At 41.3% G+C, this 18,258-nt stretch overlaps 1 protein-coding gene across 50 annotated transcripts in view; it reads left to right on the top strand.

Annotated features, from left to right (window-relative positions):
- Window positions 1-18,258, top strand: part of LOC117571866 (cell adhesion molecule Dscam2) — a 74,770-nt gene that overhangs the window by 26,101 nt on the left and 30,411 nt on the right. For 12 of the 50 annotated variants that reach the window (XM_052005423.1, XM_052005421.1, XM_052005422.1 and 9 more), the window contains exons 5-8: window positions 869-1,018; window positions 3,111-3,243; window positions 16,037-16,881; window positions 17,007-17,168. In XM_052005423.1, coding sequence (XP_051861383.1) covers window positions 869-1,018; window positions 3,111-3,243; window positions 16,037-16,881; window positions 17,007-17,168 — 1,290 coding nt within the window. Of the gene's footprint in view, window positions 1-868; window positions 1,019-2,324; window positions 2,449-3,110; window positions 3,244-3,316; window positions 3,441-3,510; window positions 3,635-3,909; window positions 4,034-4,109; window positions 4,234-4,314; window positions 4,439-5,510; window positions 5,638-6,146; window positions 6,274-6,349; window positions 6,474-6,547; window positions 6,672-6,954; window positions 7,079-7,154; window positions 7,279-8,201; window positions 8,326-8,930; window positions 9,055-9,527; window positions 9,652-9,724; window positions 9,849-9,927; window positions 10,052-10,131; window positions 10,256-10,538; window positions 10,660-10,743; window positions 10,865-10,966; window positions 11,088-13,063; window positions 13,188-13,527; window positions 13,652-15,442; window positions 15,564-16,036; window positions 16,882-17,006; window positions 17,169-17,319; window positions 17,626-17,732; window positions 18,021-18,258 lie in introns of all 50 variants that reach the window. The other 38 variants (XM_052005429.1, XM_052005463.1, XM_052005449.1 and 35 more) reach the window with 26 other exon arrangements.

Raw genomic sequence — 18,258 nt, 5'->3', positions numbered from 1 at the left:
TTGTAGCCTAGTGTAAATATGTATGTAAATAAATGTATAAACAAAAATGCTAATAAATTAATGAATTTTAACTAAACGTAATACTGAAAATGTAAACATTTTGTAAATATGAGAGCTTAAGCAAATACTCATTCGATTCAGAAACTGTTTAACAAACATTCATCAACCACGATAATCCACAACATCAGCTAAAAGTATTGGCATTTTTGTTAAAGCATGAGAATCATTACGCATCGTTAAGAAATTGTGGGAAATTCTCAAGAATTTGTTTATAAACCACTTGAATCAATTGTAAATATATTCAACTTAAATAATTTCCCACAATTTATTGTCGATCAAAACAATTGCTTGGAATGGTGTATAGTTAGTTATAAGCAAGAGATTTTGCTCAGATTAATTGAATTTGATTTGGCAAAAAGTAAATAAATAATCTGAACAGATTCTCGTTTGTAGTTGTAAGACTGAATTTGTTAAATAATGAAATTAATTTCATGTATATTCTCAACATAAAAATAACGCACAATCTTCAGTCTTACACTCTTAATTGTACATAGCATCGATTCTAATCTAATAATTAATATTTATAGTATACACAAATCGCATTTTGAAAGTCACATTGCATGATCTATGACATAATCTTTTATGAAAAATATATATGAAGTGCTTTCTTGCTTTGCAATCTTTGCTGTTATGTGGCTTTCGAATGTGAACTGAACAAATTCAATTAAAGCAACAGTTTTAATTGAATTTGATCAATTGAATGGTAGCTTTATCTTTACGTTAGCTTAAGTTCCCCTAAGGATCACCATGACTAATAAATTTTATCTTTTCGTTAATTATTTTTAATTAAACACAAACACAAAATTAGACGGCAAATATCTGGTTCTGCCCTCCGGAGAATTGCATATTCGTGAAGTTGGACCCGAGGATGGATACAAGAGCTATCAGTGCCGCACCAAGCATCGTTTGACCGGAGAGACACGTCTAAGCGCGACCAAGGGACGATTGGTTATCACAGGTAAGTCGGCCTTGTTTGCCAATTGACTTTCTAACTTTTTTTATGATATAAACTTCAGTTATCAAATATCTTGAGAAGTTATCTTGTATATTGAAAAAAAAAAAATTATATTACAATAAATAAAAAAATGAAATTAAATCACACTTTTACGTTTTGCGTAGCTGGTAAAAAAATTGAAAATATATTCCATTAGTATTTTTAATTTTCCGTTTCATATTCCTATCTTAAGAATGATAACTGAAGTTTAATATTGCTAAATAAACTTTATACAAATATATGTTAAATTTTTATTTTCAATTCGTCTATTACTTTTAAAAATATATGCATAAATTTTGCATATTTGTTTTCACTTCAATCTTTTTCATCATGAAAATTTATTGATGTACATATTTTATAGCTGAAACTTAATTCTAAAGTGCAAGTAAAGACTTATATTTTGACATAAAGTTATCTTACCTTTTTGGATATTGTATATGGAAAATCTAGACAATAATTTGAAAACAAATGTAATAAATAACATATATTTGTGTGAATCTTAATTAGCTTATACAATTTGTTAAAATAAATAAATTACATTGAACTACAAATCATTGAAGTGTATTTTCTTTATTTTAACAAATTTAATGTGTATTTGGAATATTCAACTTAATTTAAAAAAAACAAACAAGCAATAAATACAATCTACATATAAGAAGTGTAATGTAAATGATAATTAAATATTGACAAAGTATTCCAAATATACTCAGCAGAATATTGAGTAAGTTTAAAGATAAAACTTAATTTACTCAGTGTTCTGTTTATACAATACCGAGATATTAATTACTCGGTATATAAAAACATATTTGAGGAGCAACAATATTCTGATTTATTTGTTTATATTCCCACATTCAATCAAATAGATTTTTCGCTTAAAATCTGTTTCTTTGTGAAGGAATAGCGAATTTAAATATCATAAAAATAACAATTTTAATTACTTGCTATTGCATTGGTCAGAAAATTGTTGTTCGCTTAAGACTAAATTGAAAACTGCCTGAATGTTGGGATAGGGTACTCGACAATGCTAAGAGCTTGAAACAAAGCCTAAATAAATAGAGAAAGAATAATTAAGAAATGTCTGTGGTCCGTTGAAAAAGTCAGAGAAAGAAAGCAAAGCAGAGCCTTATTTAATTTGAATTCATTTTTCGAAATCCTTTTGCCAATGCGCCCAAGAGGTAAGTGCCAAAACAACAATTAGTTCTAATAATTAAGAGATAAACTGTTTAAAAAAAATTGTTAACTACATTTTCCATTTTGGATTCATTCACAGAACCAGTTGGCAGGGTTTCGCCTAAGTTTCCAACCACATTGACAAGTAGCAGCTTTACGAGCTCGGCCAATGATAGCCTCACATTGCTGTGTCCTGCTCAGGCTTATCCGGCGCCATTATTTAGGTGGGCAACTCAATTTGAATTAGACCCAACTTTGGCCAGTTTTCCGTATTTTTCCTTTCTATATATTCGCTGCATTTGTTTCTTTAAGAACCCATTGCAAGTGTTGGTCCACGTCTGCTTTCTGGCAACGACATCAAAGTTGTTCAATATGCTGCCCAACATGCCATAACTCTGCTCTGTCCAGCTCAGTCGTATCCTATGCCCATGTTTAGGTAAGGCCTAATCCCAACAATTGTTAACTCGATTGCATTTCTCTGTTAGAGCCCGTTGGTAGTGTTGGACCACGTCTAACGAGTGGCGATGAATCTCGCATCCTCAGGGTGCACATGGAGCAGAGTGCCACATTGCTATGTCCAGCTCAAGCCTATCCAGTGCCCTTTTTTAGGTAACCCAAACCCAACATCAGGTTTTACTGCAACTCTTCCCCCCACTAAGCTGTCATTAATTATTTTTCAAGAGCCCGTCGCTAGTGTTAGTCCCAAGGTGACAGCTGGCGATGATGCCATCAAAATACCCAAAGTGTCCATGGGTCACAGTGCTACACTTATGTGTCCAGCTCAGGCATATCCAGTGCCCTTCTTTAGGTAAAAACACACCCAACATTTAGGCACAATTCAAGCTGCTTTTCCATACTGACTTTACACACTCTTATTCTGTATTAGAACCCGTTGGTAGCGTCAGTCCACAGTTCAGTGGCAATGGCAACCAGGAGCACATCACACTCACCCGTGTTCCGCTCAATCAAAGCGTAACTTTAATGTGTCCAGCTCAAGCCTATCCAGTGCCATTCTTTAGGTAATACTTCATATCCCAACATCAGGCTGACTTCATTTAACTTGTTATCATAATTGTCTTTATTGCTTTAAAGAACCTGTTGGCAGTGTGGGTCCCAGATTGACCTCTGGCGATGATTCTCGCACCACTAAAGTGCAACTTTCCCATAGTGTTACTCTGCTCTGTCCAGCTCAAGCTTTTCCAGTGCCCTTCTATAGGTAAGCTCTTCCCAGATTCAGGCAGTCTGTTAGCAATTTTTTTATTGAGCTTTGCTTATATTATTCACAGAGCCCGTGGGCAGTGTTAGCCCCAAAATTAATACGGGCGAGGACTTTAAACATGTAAAAGGCAAAAGTGCCCAGCATCTGAGCTTACTCTGTCCTGCCCAGGCATATCCCCAGCCATTCTATAGGTAATAATACCCAACCAACTCGGGCAGTTTTTAAGCAAAGTTGTCAAATTTGTCTGCCTCATTTACAGAGCCTGTGGGCAGTGTTAGCCCCAAGATAAATACAGGAGATGACTACAATCATATAAAAGGCAAAAGTGCCCAAGACTTGAGTCTACTCTGTCCTGCCCAGGCATATCCTCAGCCTTTTTATAGGTAATAACCCATCCAGCAACTAGGGCAGTTTTCAGAAAATGGTGTTTTAGCAGTTTCAATATCTTTACTCTCCTTCCTTCTAGAGCCCATTGGCAGTGTTAGTCCCAAAATAACAAATGCAGATGATCTGAAGCATGTGAAAGTCAAGCTCAGTCATGGCGTCAGTTTGCTGTGTCCAGCCCAGGCTTATCCACAACCCGTTTCTAGGTAAATCCAGTCCCAACATTGCAGGATTGCTTAAGGAGTTGCTTTCGTTTTTTAAAGAAATTTCCAATGTTTGCAGAGCCCGTTGGCAGCGTGGCACCCAAGCTCAATTTTCTCGAGCGCTTTAAAATGATGCAAGTCGAGGGCGGCAGCAGTTTCAACATTCAGTGTCCGGTTCAATCTTATCCAATGCCCGTGTTCAAGTAAGAGCCAAAGCTAAGTCCACATCCAACATTCAGTTTAGTTTAGACAACTTCGATTGATTTTGTGATGTTTATATGTAGAACCCGTTGGCAGTGTGCGTCCAAAAGTCAATGCCCAAGACAAGCACCAGTTTATTGATGTGCAAATGGCCAACAGTATTGCGCTGCTCTGTTTGGCACAATCTTATCCAACGCCAGCTTTCAGGTGGGTAGTAAATTGGCCCCGCCCAGCAAAAAACAGACAGTTTTCTAGCATAATAAAGTCGTGCATGTCATGCCAGCAGATAAAAGCACTCGCAATGTATTTTTCTTATTATAGAACCCGTTGGCTCAGTCAAGCCCAAAATAAACATTCAGGACAAATTGCAGACACGCGAGATGGTGCAGCACGTGAGCTTTGCTCTCCTCTGCCCCGCTCAATCGTATCCTATGCCTGCCTACAGGTTAGCTGCTCCTTATAGTTGTAAAACTACTGCATGTCCTGGCGCTATAAAATCCTTAAATTGCTGCGACTTGACCGCAGCACAACCTTACTTAAGTCTAATTCCGATTCGACTATTATTTCGTTAGTCTTATTTCCATTCAGCGATTATTTTGTTAGTCTAATTTCCCGTCAGGCAGTTATCAAATAATTTTCGGCAATTGTGTTACATTGTGTTGACTTTTGCTTTACAGAACCCATTGGCAGTGTGCCGCCCAAGGTGGGCATAGCTGACGAATTGTCCAATACACGAACTGTGCTGGGAGCTAGCTTCAGTCTCAAGTGTCCAGCTCAATCGTATCCTATACCAGCCTATAGGTATGGCAGTTTTCAAGAAAATATCTAAAGAACCTTATATAGAATTTATGCCTTCTTCGTAGAGCCTATTGGCAGTGTGCCGCCCAAGGTTAGCATAGATGACGAGGTGGCCAATGCACGTGCTTATGTGGGCAAGAGCTTGAGTCTCAAGTGTCCAGCACAATCGTATCCTATACCAGCATATAGGTGGGTTCCATTACATAACTCAACATTCAGGTAGTCTTAGGTTAGAACTCACATTTACGAGTGGTTTTCTATTAACTTCCCTAGAACCCGTTGCTGCTGTGCCACCCAAACTAAATCTGCTCGAAAGAGTACGCACCATGGAAGTGCAGTTGGGTTCAGAGTATGCAATGCAGTGTCCTGGCCAAGCTTTTCCGGTGCCCATCAACAGGTAAAAGTCGCCAGCTCCCAACTCTCAGCTTCAGGCAGCTTATTTCTTATTTCATTCCTTTTCAAAATGTAATTTCATTTACAGAACCCATTGGCTCTGTGCCACCCAAGATTAACAATATCAATGACAAGTTTCAATTGATGCAAGTGAAATTATCTCAGAACTTTGCCATGCAGTGTCCAGGTCAGGCGTATCCTGTGCCCGTTGTGCGGTTAGTTTCATTATCAAGTGCCCAACCAACATTATAAGGTTTAGTTTATTCCAATCGAAGTAACTTTTTGATATTTTTATTTAGAACCAATTGGGTCTGTGCCTCCCAAGATTACGAATCTGCACGATAAGTTTCAGTTTGTGCAGGCAAAATTGAGGGAGGATTACGCCATGCAATGTCCTGGCCAAGCATATCCTGTGCCCATTGTTAGGTTAGCTTGGCATCAAGAAATTCCAACTCCCACATTAATGACAGATGATAATTACGTAGAATATTACAAATATTAGAGAACACTCTTTTTTTTAGAACCTATTGGCTCAGTACCGCCAAAGATCACAAGTTTGAGCGACAAATTTCAAGTGTTGCAAGTGAAATCGCATGAGGATTATGCCATGCAATGTCCTGGCCAAGCTTATCCAGTACCCGTTGTTAGGTTAGTTTGACATCCATCTCCCTCATTCATGGCAGCCTTAAAGAATAGTATTATTATTAGATTACTTTCTTTGTAGAACCCATTGGCTCTGTGCCACCAAAGATCACAAGTTTGCATGACAAATTTCAAGTGCTGCAAGTGAAACTCCATGAAGATTATTCCATGCAATGCCCTGGCCAGGCCTATCCAGTACCTGTTGTTAGGTTAGTTCCCTATTCGCAACATTCAGCAAGGCAGTTCCCAAAAATGTTTTCTAATTCTTGCCACTTTTCGTCGCAGAACCTGTGGGCTCTGTTGCTCCTAAAGTTGATACCCGCGATGAATTTACCTTTGCGAGGACACAACTGGGATCATCGAAGGCGCTCATTTGTCCAGCTCAATCGTATCCTATGCCAACGTTTAGGTAAAGCCTCTCAACATTCAGGCAGTTCTTAGTTAGATTACATTCTTTACGCACTGTTCTGTTCTTTCTCTTAGAGCCCGTGGGCAGCGTGGCACCTAAGGTTGATATTAAAGATGAGATTAATTACGCACGCGCTGCATTAAATCATAGTCTGGCTATAGTCTGTCCAGCTCAGTCGTATCCAGTCCCCGCCTTTAGGTAATTCTATCCCAACATTCAGTTGTTTTATTTTAGTTGCTTTTGGGATTAGCTTCATTTACTTCTCTCACTTTGCAGAGCCTGTGGGCAGCGTGGCACCCAAAGTGGATGCCAATGATCGCATTAAATGGGTCGACAAGCCCAAAGGTGTTTCATTAAGCTTACTTTGTCCCGCTCAATCTTATCCAACACCAGCGCAACGGTAAGCTGCGTTTTCCTACTCCGCATTCTAAGGCAGTTTTCTTCAGGCTAGTTGCATCTTATTTATTGTTGCTCCTTACAGAGCCCGTTGGCAGCGTGGCACCTAAAGTGGATGTCAAAGATCGCATAACGTGGCTTGACAAACCCGCTGGGGAATCCTTGAATTTGCTTTGTCCAGCTCAGTCGTATCCTATGCCAGCTTACAGGTATTAAAACCAGTTTCATTCAGGCAGTTTTAGTTTAGTCTTTAGACACTGTAATATAGAGTATATATACTTGCAGAACCCGTTGGCAGTGTGGCGCCAAAGGTTGATATGCATGATAAAATGGATTTTTCCATTAGGCGATCAAACACTTCGCTGAACTTATTCTGTAAAGCTCAGGGTTATCCGATGCCAGCATTTAGGTATGATTGCGAGTCCCACCAACTTGTTCAGACAGTTTGAATTTGCTAGCTGAAAATGTGTTTGCTAAAGACATTTCTTTATTGTTTTGTAGAACCCATTGGCACTGTGGCGCCCAAAGTTGACTTAAAAGACAAGGTGGCCATATCTATGGCTAAATTGGGTTGGGAATTGAGTTTAATATGCCCAGCTCAGGGTTATCCTATGCCAGCATTTAGGTGAGAACAAACACTATACCAGCTGAATGCAGTTATTGATTATAGAATTAAATAATCAACTTTCGCTTACTATTATTCGGTTGCTTCATAGAACCTGTGGGCTCTGTTGCTCCCAAAGTGGACATGAATGACAAGCTGAAGTTCTCTTCGAAGCATTTCAATGTATCGTTGAGCCTGCTGTGTCCCGCTCAGGCTTACCCAATGCCGGCTTTTAGGTGAGATCAACGGTCAATATTCAGGCAGTTTTTACTTAGAAAGAAAGCAGTGAGTTTTAATATTTGTTCCTCTTTATAGAACCCGTTGGCTCTGTGGCGCCAAAGGTTGACTTGAATGACAAAATTAGAATATCTATCATCAAGTCGAATCACTCATTGAGTTTGGTGTGTCCAGCTCAGGGTTATCCCATGCCAGCCTTTAGGTAATACTTAGTCGAGTACTCTTTCTCTTCTTTTTGGTGAGCTTTTAGTATTTAACTCAATATGGATTATTGTTATTTCAGAGCCCGTTGGCTCTGTGCCACCTAAAGTTGAAATCAAGGATAAAGCGGGTATTTTCTTGGCAAAGTCGTCACATTCCTTCGCTCTGCTTTGTCCTGCGCAATCGTATCCCATGCCAGCCTTTAGGTAATCGTCCAAAGTTTCCCTATTAGCACAATATTCAGGCAGTAAAAATTGTTAGAGCTTTTATTGAACTCAATTCGCTTGCAGAGCCTGTGGGCAGTGTGGCGCCCAAGGTAGAGATTAAGGATAAACTGGGTATATTTGTGGCCAAAGCGAACAGTTCTATGGCTCTGTTGTGTCCAGCTCAGTCGTACCCTATGCCAGCATTTAGGTAAGCTCCCAGGCAGGCAGTTTACATATATTTCGCGAACACTTTTGCAGAGCCAATTGGCAGCGTTGCACCGCGTGTGAATCGCAAGGATGAGTTTAATCATGATCGCATTAGCAGCAGCAAGTCAATTGCCATACAATGTCCTGCACAATCCTATCCTGTGCCAGCCTATAGGTAAAATAATAGTGCACAATATTTTGAGTCTTGTTTTGGAGATTGTCGATTATCTTTTACTCTGATAGTGATTGTCCGCTGATTATCTTTTGCTCGCATAGAGTTAATTATTCCCCAGTGGCAAATATGTTTCTTACAATGTGATAATTTTTCTCTTTAACACCGAAGGTTACTTGTTTCTATCGTAGTGTTAATTGCTGCTCAGTTGAGTAACATTTTTGCAATTCAGTTTGTTTTGATACCTTCAGAGTCAAAAAGTCATCAATGTACATAAACTTATTGTTATTTTTCTTTATCAAAGTCAATGTGGTTTTCTTTATATTCAAGTAACGTAAATGTTAGTTCTTCCCTAGTCGAGTATCCTATGCCTTAAGCAGAGTCAGTTTCAGTTCCCTTTATTCATTCCATCTCGTTAATATGCTATATTTTAGAGCCTGTGGGCAGTGTGGCTCCGCGTGTCAACAAGCAGGATGGCTTAACACGCGACAGCATTCGCTCAGAGCAAACTGTGGCCATCTTTTGTCCTGCTCAAGCCTATCCAGTGCCCTTCTATAGGTAATATGTTGACTTTTAGCATCGCTTGCAATCATAAATCGAGCATAGCAAAATCTTCAAGCCTCATTGACTGCCAATATTAATTGGGTCTTAGCCTTTGTCTTCCATTCTCTGGCTGCTGCATAATTAAACCCATTCACAATAAGCTGTCACGCAATTGACTTGAACTAGGCACAGCTCTCACACTCCTCCCAAAGTTTTGGCAGTTTTCAAAGTTTCGGTTTTCAATTTGTTGCCTGTATTGTGTGCTTAACTAACTTGTACGTTTCAAGAACCTGTGGGCAGTGTACCGCCCAAAATCAGCATTGGGGAGCGTCGTAAGGATGCCGAAGTGCCTCTCGCTGGCGATTTGAGCATCTTTTGTCCTGCTCAATCCTATCCAGTGCCAGCTTATAGGTGAGACTCATTCAGGCAGTTTTCATTTAGCTTGTGGGTTATTTAACTTGGTCTAATATATCTATTATTTGATATAGAACCCGTTGGCTCTGTGGGGCCCAAGATAAGCGTTGGTGAGCGGCTTAAGGATGCGGCAGCTCAACTGCACTCTACATTCACGCTCTTCTGCCCCGCCCAGTCGTATCCTGTGCCCGCATTTAGGTAATCCCAACATTCAGGCAATGTTTATTAACTAGTTGTAGTTGCTAATGGCAAACTGATTTTCAATTTTTAGAGCCAGTGGGCAGCGTGGCGCCCAAAATCAGTGTTGAGAATCGACTCAAAAATGCAGAATCGAATTTGGGTAGCAGCTTTACGCTCTTCTGTCCAGGCCAGGCTTATCCAGTGCCATTCTTTAGGTAATTTTCTCGAGTACCCTAAACTCAGATTTAGGCAGGTTTATGCTTGTTTACTATAACTCTTTCGATATTCCTTTAGAACCTGTGGGAAGTGTGGCACCTCGTCTCACTTCGGGTGATAAGACACGCAATGTGGACGTGGCACTTGGCGGCAGCTTCACTTTACTCTGCCCCGCTCAAGCGTATCCAGTGCCTTTCTTTAGGTAGGAACTCCCAACACCATTCAGGCAGTTTATTGAGTCAATTTAGTGGGTATTTTTAATTGGAATTCACTTGCTTGCAGAACCCATTAGTGGCGCAGCTCCGAGAGTTGCTCTGATACAGAAAACAAATATAGAATATGCGCGAATTGAAGGCACCGTGGCTATTATGTGTCCAGCTCAAGGTTATCCTGTGCCCGCCTTTCGGTAATCTCACATTCTGGCAGTTTTCTTTAGCATAAATGTTGAGGGAATAAGCTAATCTTCTATTACACTCTTTAGAGCCCATTAGCAGTACTGTGCCCAAAGTCATTTCCCTGGCCAAATTCGATATGAAAACTTATGCAGGCGCTAGCACTTTAGCTTTATTGTGCCCAGCTCAGGGTTATCCCGTGCCAGTTTTTAGGTAAATCAAGTACAACCACTCAACATTCAGGTTTACGTTTAGTTTTATTGTAGTTCTTTGTTAAGTCTTGTGAGCACTTTTCAGAGCCCGTTTCGAGCACAGCTCCCAAGGTGCCGCCACTGCAGTCGCGTCCTTTGATTGTGGCACAACACTCAAGCATTTCCATTCTATGCCCAGCTCAGGGCTATCCTGCACCTAGTTTTCGGTAAGCCTTAGCTTCCATCCAACATTCAGGCAAATAGCGAAGATGTCTTTTATTGTTTGTGAACGTTTTCTATGTGCTTTTCAGAACCCATTGGCAGCAGTCCGCCTAAGATAAATGCTTTGACCTACAAGCCAAATGTGATTGAGCTTCAATCCCACACTGCGATACTCTGTCCAGCTCAGGGCTATCCAGCTCCTAGTTTTAGGTGTGTTGTTCATAGTAGAGATTTAAAGAAACAAACTATACCAACATCAGGCTTAGATTGATTAATAAATACTGATAAATTCATCTCCTAACACATTAACAGAACCCATTTCAAGCTCGGCTCCCAAAACTCCTGCTCTCGTTCAGAAACCTCTTGAATTGCAGCAAGCTCATTCGATTTCGCTCCTCTGCCCAGCTCAGGGTTATCCAGCACCCAGTTTTCGGTAAGCCGAAATTGCGTACTTCATCCTAACATTCAGAGAATATAAATTTTGTGTGTCTTCAATTTATTGTCCTTATTTAGAGTCTGATTTAGCTTGCATAAACAATTTAATGTGCTTCTCTAGAACCTGTTGGTGGCAAGGCGCCCACTTTGCTTTCCAACGACATTAAACGCTCCTGGATTGAGCGATGGCAATCCACAAATCTGGCGCTATTTTGTGCAGCTCAAGCTTATCCAGTGCCAACATTCAGGTTAGACCACTGCCGTAGTTGACGTCTTTAACTTTTTGACAGTTTTCTTATAGTCCAGTATTATTCTTTAGTCTATTTTTCATAAACTTTCAGAGCCCGTTTCAAGCACCGCACCTCGCATACCCTCGATAATGAGCAAACCATTTGAGTTGCGAAGAGGCAGCGACATTTCGCTGCTTTGTCCTGCTCAAGGCTATCCAGCACCCAGTTTTCGGTAAACTCTACTTGCTCTATCCCAACATCTAATGCAAATAAATGTAGTAAATATCGGTTATAAGTTACGGTGCTTTTATGTAAAAGAAATCAAATAATTTTCGATTTGCCAAAATTTCTGATGCCGTTACAAAATCCAAATACAATAAAGAGTGCACATGAAATTGCTGTCAATAATTTAAAGAATCTTATTTCACACCTTCCAATTAATTGGGAATATATATTGATTTTATTAAATCAAAATGAATCAATGAAATTATTTGTTTTTATATTGAATATGCAAATGAAATGTTTCTAATCAATTTCTGATTACATGAAAATTGTTTGCTTAATTCTTATAACCGATATATACTCTATAATATTTGATGTTCCTCTAATGAATTCTTTGCCATAAATTGCTCCCATTTAGAACCCGTTTCGGCCAAGGCGCCCACACTCTCCACAGACACAAAGTGGTCGGGCATTGAACGGCATTGCGGCATGGACATTGTGCTGCTTTGTCCCGCTCAGGCATTTCCGGTTCCTGTTAGCAGGTTAGGCTCCCAACAAATGCGTGCCTTTAATTATGCATGAGATACAAGTGCGAACTTTAACCCCAAGCGAATGTTTTTCGATACGTTTCGTTTCATTTCTCTGTGTTCATTCATAAAACGTGCGAGCAAACACAAACATAAACACACATAGGCACAGACACAAAGGCAAACAGGCGCGCACACTCATAAAAAGTAAGCTAAGTAAACAAACCGTAAACCGTAAAACACGGACCGGACAACATACAACTCATATCGTAGACTGTCAGCCGCAGACTGGCAAAAGCAAAACGAAATCAATTGCAGCTGGCAAATTCCCCCACCTCCATTCACTGTGCCAGCGATTTGTAAACAAAAGACGGCGGCGCTCAGCTGATTGCGCTCTCTCGCTTACGCTCTCGCTCTCTCGGGCACTACGCATGCTCGTGTTCCACATGAAAATTTCCCAAACAATTACCCCTACATGCGCGCGCCATTGTTGCTGTGGATTGTGAGTGTGGTATGTGGATGGAATTGCTCTCCGCTCGCATACCGGTTTATGAATGAACGCACGTTTTTGGGTCAGCTTTCGCTTTGTTGTCGTTTTCGTCTTGGCTTTTGCCCTCAACTTGTTGCCGTTAGTTGGGCTTTGTGCGCATGTCTCGTCTCAATTTCACTTGTTGAGCGTAACCTTAAGCTTAACATTGACCTTAATAAAATATGTATTGTGCGCGCCACTGTTACGACAAGTAGTATTGTCGTCTATTACCCGCCCCTGCCCTTTCGCTCGTTTTTTTTCGACTGTGCTCGTAAAAGTTCAACGTCTTTTGTCTGGCGGCTTCGTGTCAAAAGGTCACGTTCAACACAAAGTTGCACTTATGTTGAGGAAGTTTTTTTATTAGATTTTCATTGAATAAAAAGCAGGTTGTAGGTTAATGCATTCAGACAGTTTTCGGTAGTAACTTTTTAGTTGAAATTAAATCACTTTCACTTTCTTTTCAAAGAGCCCATTGGCTCCAAGGCACCTGCTGTGCCCACCGGAGTGCAGACTTTTCAACAAAATGTGCCCCTGGGCGGCACCTTTGCCATGCTTTGCCAGGCTCAGGCTTTTCCTGTGCCAGTCTTTAGGTAAATTAAATTGAGTATTCAATAAGAAAACTTTAATCTTTAGAGTGGCAACTTGGACTTTATCTTGTCAACTGGTTCTTTTAGAAATATTGTAATAAATTAAATGTAAATTTTCTTGAATTGCTTTAATTTTAGAGCCTGTTGGTGCCAAGGCTCCCACTTTCTCCAGTGATTCCAAAGGCAGCATTTTCGAGCGTTCCATCAATGCGAGTTTTGCGCTTTTGTGTCAAGCACAAGCATTTCCTGTGCCCATAATTAGGCAAGTTTAAAGAGTAGCTCCCCCAATTGGCAGTTTTCAATTGCTTTTATTTATAGAGTACTTACTTAATGATTTTCCTAGAACCTATTGGCTCCAGAGCACCAACATTTTCCACGGATTATAATTCCTTTTCCTATGCGCGTGCTGTTGGTCAAAGCTTTGCACTGCTTTGTCAGGCGCAGGCATTTCCCGTGCCCGCTATGAGGTAGATTTTATAATCCTTCTGAAATTCAGGCAGTTTTCTAAATTTAATTGCTGTTTTGTAGTATTGAAGTATTAAGGCACTCGATCATTTCTAATTTACAGAACCCATTGGAGCTAGAGCCCCAACGTTTTCGACAGATTCAAATTCATTTTCCTACACTCGTGGAGTAGGACAAAGTTTTGCACTGCTTTGCCAGGCTCAAGCATATCCTGTGCCCGCCATGAGGTAGTTTCTTTTAACCAGCTCAAATTCAGGCAGTTTTCTATATATTTCATTGTTGTTTTATAGAGTTGTAGTATTGAGGTTTTTATTCGTTTGTAATTTGCAGAACCCATTGGAGCCAGAGCGCCAACTTTCTCGACAGAGTCTAATGTGTTTTCCTATACACGTGCTATTGGACAAAGCTTTGCACTGCTTTGCCAGGCTCAAGCATATCCAGTACCCGCCATGAGGTACTTTCTTTTTCCACTCAAATTCTATCAGTTATCTTAACACTTATTGTAGAGAAGTTTAAAACTCTTACCTATATCGTAATGTGCAGAACGTATTGCAGTCAGAGCGCCAACCTTCTCCGCAGATTCTTTTGCTTTCTCATATATACATGGAGTAGGCCAATTCTTTGCACTACTTTGCAAGACTTAAGCGTATCCTGTGCCCGTCATGAGGTAGATTCTTTTCTTGAGTTCAAGTTCAGGCAGTTTTCGTATTACAAAATAACAAAATTTTAATTTTTACCTATGCTGTAATTTTTCAGAACCTATTGGAGCAAGAGCGCCAACCTTCTCCACAGATTCTATTGTATTTTCATATATACGCGGAATAGGCCAAAGCTTTGCACTCCTTTGCCAGGCTCAAGCATATCCAGTGCCCGTTATGAGGTAGTTCCTTTAAATTCCATAAAACATGAAGGCAGTTTTCCAAGCATAACTTTTGTCTGCAAATTCGCTTATTCTAAAAATCATTTACAGAACCCGTTGGTGCTAAAGCACCAACATTTGCCAGCGTATCTAAAATCTCTAGTCTAGTTGGTCATAGTGCCAATGATATTGTTCTGCTTTGCCAGGCTCAGGCTTTCCCTGTGCCAATCATTAGGTAAACTTTGCCAACACACTGCCAACTGGTTGAAATTCTTTAAATTATTTGCCTAATTTGTACTTTCTGTTATATAGAACCTGTTAGTGCCAAGGGGCCAACATTTGCGTCCGATATGAAAAGCTATACATTTGTGCGATATTCGGGGCAGAGTTTTGCGCTGCTCTGTCAGGCTCAAGCATATCCTGTACCCATGATAAGGTAGCTTAAAGTGAATAGTATCTATTACATGCAGTTCAGGCAGTTTATATTGTTAATTTGCGATTTCTTTTTGACTTTTCGTAGAGCCAATTGGTGCCAAGTCTCCAACTTTTTCGGGGGAGTCGAAAAGTTCTACCTTTATCAAAGAAATCTCGACCAGTTTTGCTTTGCTTTGCCAGGCTCAGGCATATCCTGTGCCCATCACACGGTTAGTTAATCTATAATACGATATTCAGGCAGTTTTCTTTTGAGTGGGAGTAATTCTTTGACTTCATGGGGAATAATTGTTGTTTTACAGAACCTATGGGCAGCGTGGCGCCCAAAATATCCGGCGGTCGCTTGCAAGAACTGACCAAGATAGCTGGCAGCGATTTGGCCATGCTATGTCAAGGTCAATCCTTTCCTACACCAGCATTTAGGTAAAGCTCCTAACAATATTCAGGCAGTTTCAATAAAATTAGCGTTAACAACTTGAATTGACGCATGAGTTTATTGCAGAACCCATTGGCAGCGTGGCACCCACAATAGCTGGGGATCGTTTGCAGGAGCTGACTCGCAAGCTAAGCCAGAGTTTCTCTATACTCTGCCAGGGTCAAGCATATCCCATGCCTGCTTTTAGGTACTTGAGAGTGACAGATTGTTGATATAGATATAAAGTTCAGGCAGTTTCCTTTTGTTGGTTAGAAATAGAAACTCTTAATCACTGTTTTTGCAATTTCGCAGAACCCATTGGCCATGTCAAACCTCGAATTGCTGTCAAGAGTATTGAAATCAACGAGGTGCCCTTGAATGGCACCTTTGTGGCCCATTGTCCCGGTCAGGGTTATCCTGTGCCCGTCTATAGGTAGCTTTTGCATAGGGCGTTTGTCTTGCTGTTAGGAAAATTTCCTCTTCGCCCATCGAAGTGTTGTACACAATAAGCAAATGAAGTGAGGTAAGTATGTAGAGTACTCGGTCAATCCCCAAGAGGTTGGAGTAAGTATAGAGTAAAGTCCTCCTACAGAGTGCCATTTGCTTGTTGTATCTTCGCATCGACTCCCCAATCAACTTGGACTCAATAGAACACCGATTAACCCTTTCTTCTCGTTGCAGATGGTACAAATTCATTGAGGGCACCACCCGTAAACAAGCTGTGGTATTGAACGATCGCGTTAAACAGGTTTCGGGCACACTCATCATCAAGGATGCTGTCGTCGAGGATTCTGGCAAATATTTGTGCGTGGTCAACAATTCAGTAGGTGGCGAAAGTGTGGAAACTGTGCTGACTGTGACTGCTCCTCTCTCGGCCAAGATTGATCCCCCCACACAGACCATTGACTTTGGACGCCCAGCTGTATTCACCTGCCAATATACCGGTAATCCCATCAAGACCGTCAGCTGGATGAAGGACGGCAAGGCGATGGGACACAGTGAGCCAGTGCTACGCATTGAATCGGTAAAGAAGGAGGACAAGGGCATGTATCAATGTTTTGTACGCAACGATCAGGAATCGGCGGAAGCAAGTGCTGAACTGAAGCTGGGCGGACGCTTCGATCCTCCTGTCATTCGTCAGGCATTCCAAGAGGAGACCATGGAACCTGGACCAAGTGTGTTCCTGAAGTGCGTTGCTGGCGGCAATCCTACACCTGAAATTTCCTGGGAACTTGATGGCAAGAAAATCGCTAACAATGATCGCTTCCAAGTCGGACAATATGTGACTGTCAACGGTGATGTTGTGTCGTATTTGAACATTACTTCGGTGCATGCCAATGATGGTGGTCTCTACAAATGCATTGCCAAGAGCAAAGTCGGCGTGGCTGAGCACTCTGCTAAACTGAATGTCTACGGTCTGCCCTACATTCGTCAGATGGAAAAGAAGGCAATTGTTGCTGGAGAAACGTTGATGGTCACTTGCCCCGTTGCTGGTTATCCAATTGATTCTATTGTCTGGGAGCGTGGTAAGTTTAAAAGATCAAGCTGAGATCTTTACTTTATAATTGATACATAATACATATATGAATATTAATTAAAAACTTGGTACAAAGTTTTATTTATTATATTATAATATTTTATTTCTGTTTAGATAATCGTGCTCTGCCCATCAATCGCAAACAGAAGGTCTTCCCCAATGGCACTTTGATCATCGAGAACGTGGAACGCAATTCGGATCAGGCTACTTACACCTGTGTGGCCAAGAATCAGGAAGGTTATTCGGCACGCGGTTCACTGGAAGTGCAAGTCATGGGTAAGTTGAATGCTCCATTTATTGCGTCGCCCACGCGGCGCCTCTTTATATTCTCTTGGGGCGGGTTAATTTTCAGCTGCAACGAAATCCCTGCAACGTTGGTCGTTCGTTTAAATTCTGTGATTCATTGTGGCTTTTGATATATGCTTAGTGCCGCCACAGATAGTGCCCTTTGACTTTGGTGAGGAGACTATCAACATGAATGAAATGGTCTCCGCCACCTGCACCATCAACAAGGGCGACACGCCCCTCGAGGTCTACTGGACCACGGCGCCGGAGCCGAAATTGGGCGGGGCGCGTCTCATGTCCAACGATGGCATACTAATCACCAAGACCACGCAGCGCATCAGCATGCTGAGCATTGAGTCCGTCCACGCTCGCCACATGGCCAACTACACTTGCGTGGCCCGCAATGCTGCGGGCATTGTCTACCACACAGCGGAGCTGCGTGTTAATGGTGATGAGTTCAACTCCCAAATCTTAGCCTCAGTCTCAGCTTGTGTCTCAGTTTTAGTTGCAGTCTATTCCATTTTGATTTTAACCACATCCCCATTAATATCCCAGTGCTGCCCCAGATAGTGCCATTTGATTTTGGCGAGGAGAGCGTCAATGAGCTGGACATGGTCTCGGCCTCCTGCACGGTCAACAAGGGTGATCTGCCCATCGATGTGGCCTGGACCAAGAACGGCGGTCGTGTCTATACCAACGATGGCATTGTGGTCACCAAGACCAGCACACGCATGAGCGTGCTCAGCATTGAATCAGTGCGTGCTCGACATGCTGGGAACTATTCCTGTGTGGCCACCAACAATGCCGGCGAGACCAGACATTGGGCCATCTTGGCTGTTAATGGTTAAATGGGTTTTTCTTTCTACTATTTGTTGAGTCTTCTTTATTTACCGTTTGCTTTGCTTTTGTTGTTGTCCCGCCACTTTCCCTTCAACTACCCACAGTCTTGCCTCAGATAGTACCCTTTGATTTCGGGGAGGAAAGCATCAATGAGCTGGACATGGTCTCAGTTTCGTGCACCGTCAACAAGGGCGATCTGCCCGTGGATATCTATTGGACGAAGAATGGTGGACGTCTCTAT

This window comes from Drosophila albomicans, chromosome 3 (assembly GCF_009650485.2).
Source record: "Drosophila albomicans strain 15112-1751.03 chromosome 3, ASM965048v2, whole genome shotgun sequence".
NCBI classification, from domain to species: domain Eukaryota; kingdom Metazoa; phylum Arthropoda; class Insecta; order Diptera; family Drosophilidae; genus Drosophila; species Drosophila albomicans.
The sequence above is the reverse complement of the archived record's forward strand: the minus strand, read 5'-3'. Positions and strand labels throughout refer to the sequence as shown.